Raw genomic sequence first — 7,500 nt, forward strand, 5'->3', positions numbered from 1 at the left:
ATGTGAAGTATACGATGAGCTTTCTTTGAGGACCTGATGGATGTGTAATAATCCATCTTCCAGCTTCAGAGCGTCCTGCTCCTGTTATTTCACCTGTCTGTTTGTGAATATTTCCTGGATATATGAAGCTGGTGTTGATGACGTCTGCAGACTAACATGATGCCAGAAATCTCATTTAATCTCCACAACCTGTTTAAAGGTTTAATTCAACAAATCAGCAGAAATAACAAAACATCGCCAGTTTTTAATGAAACATCAGTTTGAATAAAACGACGACAGACATGTTAAAATAATACAGAATATAAAAACAACTGTAGCACAACACTGAGATATAAAATGAAACAGATAAAAACATCAGGATACAAAACCAAGTGCAATAAAAACATGTTAAAGTTTCAGCTGCGTGTAGTGTTCTTGTTGCTTCGTCGCTGCAGGACGACGGACGAACAGAGCGTTGAACAAAGAGAAGCAGATGAAGAGATGCAGATGAAATGTGAAATAATGCAATAAAAGTCCCCCCTTCCCTTCACAATAAAAGCTCATGTGAACGCCTGCTGCTGTTGTGATGTGATTGGCTGTTTGTCGTCATTGCTGTGAAACACTGATGTGTTGTTAATGTTTTTATTGTTTTTGTATTTTATTTCTTACGTTTCCTCGTCTTGTTTATGATTACTGGGAGACATTAATGAAGCATTCGGTAAGCTCTTATTGTGAAAAGCTTTTAGAATCTCATATGTAACAATACGTTTTAAACATTCGTCGCATCATATAAACGGACATGTTTTGTCTGTATTTGTTCATGTGATGATTGGTTTCATAACGCCTGTTTATTTATAGAAAACATGAAACACTTGTGATTTTCTCTTCAGTGGATTTTTAGACTGTAGTGTTTTATCAGCGTGTCTCCATAGCAACAGTAACGTCTCTGACTGGTGAATTATGGGTAGTGTAGTACTTTAGGAATAAAACAGTATAAACAGTATAAAAACAGAAACCGGCAGATGGTAGAGATCACCGCTTGTGTCTCGTCGGATCCGGACCGAACCGGTCTCCCCTGACCGGCTGGGAGGGCAGCTTCCAGGGGCGAATGTGGGAGGGCACCGCTTCTCCGTGACCCCCTCCCAAATAAAACTTTCAGCTCTCCGACTTCATCTCATAACTACAAGAAACTAAACGAACATCTCTTCGTCGCACAATTACCAGATTTTATGTCGGAATCTTATCGTAACCTGATCGAGATCCTTCTCTCATAACTCCGATGAAACTAACGCGTAATTCTGAGACATTTCTTGTGTTCGTGAGACGAGTCCACGTCTGTCCCTCTGGTGGATGGAATGTGCTTCTGTACGCTGCCTCTGCTTCCCACAATGCATTCTGTTCCTTCATTCAAACACATTTAAAATAGAAATATACTTTTAATGAATCCCTCTACCTGTCTATCTACCTGTCTATCTATCTACCTGTCTATCTACCTGTCTGTCTATCTACCTGTCTATCTATCTACCTGTCTATCTACCTGTCTGTCTATCTACCTGTCTATCTATCTACCTGTCTGTCTACCTATCTATCTATCTATCTATCTATCTATCTATCTATCTATCTATCTATCTATCTATCTATCTATCTATCTATCTATCTATCTACCTGTCTGTCTGCCTGTCTGTCTGCCTGTCTTACTGTCTACCTGTCCTTGGCAGAGCGCAGGTCAGTTGTGATTGGGTCATGTTGGATGGTCTGGTGCAGCATCAGAGCCAATAAACCGGCTCGATTCGTCATCGCCGTCCTCAGATTCCTCTCCTGCTCAAACAGCTCGTCCAGCTTATACCACTGACAGAGAGACTACCTGCAGAGTCTAGGCAGAGACAGACAGGCAGGCAGAGAGACAGACATCATCTATCTATCAGACAGGCAGAGAGACAGACAGGCTGGCAGAGTCTGAGAGCCTGTCTTACTGTCTACAGGCAGTCAGAGAGACAGAGCGACAGACAGGCAGAGAGACAGACAGGGGCATGTTGGATGGTCAGGTGCAGGCATCAGAGACAATAAGACCGGAGAGAGAGATTCAGGCAGACAGAGAGACAGACAGAGATTCAGACTCCTGCTCAAACAGCTCGAGACAGCAGGCAGACAGACAGACAGACAGAGAGAGAGACAGGCAGAGAGACAGAGACAGAGAGACAGACAGGCAGAGAGACAGACAGGCAGAGAGACAGGCAGAGAGACAGACAGGCAGACAGAGAGACAGACAGAGAGACAGACAGGCAGACAGAGAGACAGGCAGAGAGACAGACAGGCAGACAGAGAGACAGACAGAGAGACAGACAGACAGGCAGACAGACAGACAGGCAGAGGATTATGTTCTGGACTCCAGTCATTGCCGTGATGTTAATGACAGCTGGTGTTAATAAAGTTTTGTTGACAGCTCGTTACCACTCGGACTCTCTCCAGGTCGACCTCCGCGCGGCGAAGTTTCTCCCAGCAGTAATGTTTGTTACACTTCCTCTTAGACACTCGACAAAACTCTCCTGTCGGCTCAAAGACGTCTTTCACCAGAGGACAGCCACACACCTCGTCTGCTGGGACCTGACAGGAAGACAGGCAGAGAGGGACAGACAGGGAGAGAGAGACAGGCAGGGAGAGAGAGACGGGCAGGGAGACAGGCAGAGAGAGAGAGACAGGCAGGGACGAGGACAGGCAGAGAGAGAGAGAGACAGGCAGGGACGAGGACAGGCAGAGAGAGAGAGAGACAGACAGGGAGAGAGAGACAGGCAGAGAGAGAGAGAGAGACAGGAAGGACAGAGGACAGGCAGAGAGAGAGACGGGAAGGGAGAGAGAGACAGGCAGAGAGAGAGAGAGACAGGCAGGAGACAGGCAGAGAGAGAGAGACAGGAGACAGGCAGAGAGAGAGGGAGGAGAGAGAGAGACAGGCAGGGATGACAGGCAGAGAGAGAGAGACAGGAAGGGAGAGAGAGAGACAGGGGAGGGATGAAGAGAGAGAGAGACAGGCAGAGAGAGAGAGACAGGCAGAGACAGGCAGGGAGAGAGAGACAGGAAGGGAGAGAGAGACAGGCAGGGACGAGGACAGGCAGAGAGAGAGAGACAGGCAGGGAGAGAGAGACAGGAAGGGAGAGAGAGACAGGCAGGGACGAGGACAGGCAGAGAGAGAGAGACAGGAAGGGAGAGAGAGACAGGCAGGGGCGAAGACAGGCAGAGAGAGAGAGACAGGCAGAGAGAGAGAGACAGGCAGAGACAGGCAGGGAGAGAGAGACAGGAAGGGAGAGAGAGACAGGCAGAGACAGGCAGGGAGAGAGAGACAGGAAGGGAGAGAGAGACGGGCAGGGAGACAGGCAGAGAGAGAGAGACAGGCAGGGACGAGGACAGGCAGAGAGAGAGAGACAGGCAGGGACGAGGACAGGCAGAGAGAGAGAGAGACAGACAGGGAGAGAGAGAGAGACAGGAAGGGACGAGGACAGGCAGAGAGAGAGACGGGAAGGGAGAGAGAGACAGGCAGGGGCGAGGACAGGCAGAGAGAGAGAGACAGGCAGGGAGACAGGCAGAGAGAGAGACAGACAGGGAGACAGGCAGAGAGAGAGACGGGAAGGGAGAGAGAGACAGGCAGGGATGAAGACAGGCAGAGAGAGAGAGACAGGAAGGGAGAGAGAGACAGGCAGGGACGAGGACAGGCAGAGAGAGAGAGACAGGCAGAGAGAGAGAGACAGGCAGAGAGGCAGAGAGAGAGAGAGGACAGGAGAGAGAGAGACAGGCAGGGAGAGACAGGCAGAGAGAGACAGGCAGGGACAGGAGAGGGCAGAGAGAGACAGGAAGGGAGAGAGAGACAGGCAGGGACGAGGACAGGCAGAGAGAGAGAGACAGGCAGGGACGAGGACAGGCAGAGAGAGAGAGACAGGAAGGGAGAGAGAGACAGGCAGGGGCGAAGACAGGCAGAGAGAGAGAGACAGGCAGAGAGAGAGAGACAGGCAGAGAGAGAGAGACAGGCAGAGAGAGAGAGAGACAGGAAGGGAGAGAGAGACAGGCAGGGACGAGGACAGGCAGAGAGAGAGAGACAGGCAGGGAGAGAGAGACAGGCAGAGACGAAGACAGGCAGAGAGAGAGAGACAGGCAGAGAGAGAGAGACAGGAAGGGAGAGAGAGAGGCAGGCAGGGAGAGAGAGACAGGCAGGCAGACGAGGAGACAGACAGAGAGAGAGAGAGGCAGGAGAGAGAGAGACAGGAAGGAGAGAGAGACAGGCAGGGACGAGGACAGGCAGAGAGAGAGAGAGGCAGGCAGAGAGAGACAGGCAGAGACAAAGACAGGCAGAGAGAGAGAGACAGGCAGAGACAGGAAGGGAGAGAGAGACAGGCAGGGACGAGGACAGGCAGAGAGAGAGAGACAGGCAGGGAGAGAGAGACAGGCAGAGACAGGCAGAGAGAGAGAGAGACAGGCAGGGAGAGAGATCTTACTTATCTGTATATATTGTAATATCACATTTCTTCTGTTTATGTGTGTCTTTCTTTCACACTTGCTTTGGCAACGTTAACGTCTGTTTCCCGTGATGCCAATAAAGCCCGACTGAATTTAAGTGAATTGAGAGAGACAGAGGTCAATTTTAAGAAAACCCAAATCATGATATTTAAAAAAAAAACCCAGATGTCTTGAGAACAAATACTATTTTACTTGGAATAACACCCAAATTAAACACACACAAAATTACACTTACCCTGGTCTCACCATATCTGCATCAGGAAATAAATGCACTCAAACAAAAAACTTTATTCAAAATGACCATTCCGATCAGAATCTGGCTTTACGTGGACGTGAGATCTGGGAGCAAGACTCATGGGACGAACTAAACATTCAAAGGAAAACCCCAAATAACGCCTGCCGAGCAGAACTGGGACGTTTCCCATTACTGTTAAACATACAAACACAGGATATAACATTTTGGACACATCTAAATTCAAGTCCAAAAGACACACTTCCATTCAAAGCACTAAAAACCCAAGAGCTGGACCCTGAAAAACTGTCCCCTCAGTCTGATGATGAAGCTAACCAACCAGGCTCCCATCAGCAGAATAAAACTAATTATGAAATCAAGTCAAAAGATCTATATTTAGAACATCGGAGACATGAAACAAAAAGCCAAAGTAGACTAAATTGTTATCTGACTCTAAACAGAGAATATAAATTGGCCGAGTATCTCCAAACAGAGTCTGATCCTGACCAAATACAGCCTCAGTGCGATATGACACAGAGACTGATCCTGACCAAATACAGGCTTAGTGCGATACCAAACAGAGACTGATCCTGACCAAATACAGGCTCAGTGCGATACAAAACAAGAGACTGATCCTGACCAAATACAGGCTTAGTGCGATACCAAACAGAGACTGATCCTGATCAAATACAGGCTCAGTGCGATACAAAACAAGAGACTGATCCTGACCAAATACAGGCTTAGTGCGATACCAAACAGAGACTGATCCTGACCAAATACAGGCTCAGTGCGATACAAAACAAGAGACTGATCCTGATCAAATACAGGCTTAGTGCGATATGACACAGAGACTGATCCTGACCAAATACAGGCTCAGTGAGATATGACACAGAGACTAATCCTGACCAAATACAGGCTCAGTGAGATATGACACAGAGACTGATCATAACCAAATACAGGCTCAGTGCGATACAAAACAAGAGACTGATCCTGATCAAATACAGGCTTAGTGCGATACGACACAGAGACCGATCCTGGCCAAATACAGGCTTAGTGCGATACGACACAGAGACTGATCCTGACCAAATACAGGCTCAGTGAGATATGAAACAGAGACTGATCCTGACCAAATACAGGCTCAGTGAGATACCAAATAGAGAGACTGATCCTGACCAAATACAGGCTTAGTGCGACACAAACAGAGACTGATCCTGACCAAATACAGGCTCAGTGCGATACAAAACAAGAGACTGATCCTGATCAAATACAGGCTTAGTGCGATACGCTTAGTCTGATCCTGACCAAATACAGACACAGGAGAGACTGATCCTGACCAAATACAGGCTCAGTGAGATATGAAACACAGAGACTGCGATCCTGACCAAAATACAGGCTCAGTGAGATACAAAACAAGAGACTGATCCTGATCAAATACAGGTGCGATCACGACACAGAGACTGATCCTGACCAAATACAGGCTTACAATACCAAACAGACTGTTCCTGACCAAATACAGGCTTAGTGCGATACCAAACATAGACTGATCCTGACCAAATACAGGCTCAGTGAGATACGACCAAATACAGGCTCAAATACCAAACAAAGACTGATCCTGACCGAATACAGGCTCAGTGAGATACCAAGCAGAGACTGATCCTGACCAAATACAGGCTCAGTGACCACCAACTGACACAGGAAGATACAGACAGACATGGCCGCCCAGAGAGGAGCGTGTATGTGGTCACTGCTCGACAGGTAGAGACAGAGATGCTCCTCCTCCTCCACTGTGAGAAGTTCTCTTCAGTAAGAGATTTCCACGACGGGAAACAGCCAAGAAAATAACAAACTTCCCAAAGTTAACCTCAGATAAGAAACAGGCAGTTTGAAGGGACAGCAGCTCCTCTGGCAGCTAAATATGTATCTGCCTGTCACAGCCTGAGGGATTCACAATCACTGTAACACCGCAAACATTAGGGGTTTGTATAGTATTCAGTAATTGCATTCAATTATATAAAATTGTAGTGTACTGAATTGTAAAGCAATCAAAGAATGGACTGCATCAGTATAATATAGAACCTGTGTCAAAAACATGTTCTGATGGTCACCCGTCTCACTGATGGTCACCCGTCTCACTGATGGTCACCCGTCTCACTGATGGTCACCCGTCTCACTGATGGTCACCTGTCTTACTGATGGTCACCTGTCTCACTGATGGTCACCCGTCTCACTGATGGTCCCGTCTTACTGATGGTCACCTGTCTCACTGATGGTCACCCGTCTCACTGATGGTCACCTGTCTCACTGATGGTCACTCATCTCACTGATGGTCACCTGTCTCACTGATGGTCACCTGTCTTACTGATGGTCACCTGTCTCACTGATGTTCACCTGTCTCACTGATGTTCACCTGTCTCACTGATGGTCACCTGTCTTACTGATGGTCACCTCATCTCACTGATGGTCACCCGTCTCACTGATGTTCACCTGTCTCACTGATGTTCACCTGTCTTACTGATGGTCACCTGTCTTACTGATGGTCACTCATCTCACTGATGTTCACCTGTCTTACTGATGGTCACCTGTCTTACTGATGGTCACCTGTCTCACTGATGGTCACCCGTCTCACTGATGGTCACCTGTCTCACTGATGGTCACTCATCTCACTGATGGTCACCTGTCTCACTGATGGTCACCTGTCTTACTGATGGTCACCTGTCTCACTGATGTTCACCTGTCTCACTGATGGTCACCAGTCTCACTGATGGTCACCTGTCTTACTGATGGTC

The 7,500-nt window shown here is 47.8% G+C and overlaps 1 protein-coding gene across 2 annotated transcripts in view; it reads right to left on the minus strand.

Moving 5' to 3' along the window:
- Positions 1-1,184: 1,184 nt before the first annotated feature.
- The window catches only part of cxxc1a (CXXC finger protein 1a), a 17,192-nt gene continuing 10,876 nt past the window's right edge, over positions 1,185-7,500 (minus strand). The window contains exons 13-15 of one of the 2 annotated variants that reach the window (XM_044211243.1): positions 2,431-2,583; positions 1,685-1,827; positions 1,185-1,380 (exon numbers count right to left, since the gene is read on the minus strand). In XM_044211243.1, coding sequence (XP_044067178.1) covers positions 1,248-1,380; positions 1,685-1,827; positions 2,431-2,583 — 429 coding nt within the window. In that variant the 3' untranslated portion in view covers positions 1,185-1,247. Of the gene's footprint in view, positions 1,461-1,644; positions 1,828-2,430; positions 2,584-7,500 lie in introns of both variants that reach the window. The other variant, XM_044211244.1, reaches the window with a different exon arrangement.

Source organism: Siniperca chuatsi, linkage group LG10 (genome assembly GCF_020085105.1).
Source record: "Siniperca chuatsi isolate FFG_IHB_CAS linkage group LG10, ASM2008510v1, whole genome shotgun sequence".
Taxonomy (NCBI): Eukaryota; Metazoa; Chordata; class Actinopteri; order Centrarchiformes; family Sinipercidae; genus Siniperca; species Siniperca chuatsi.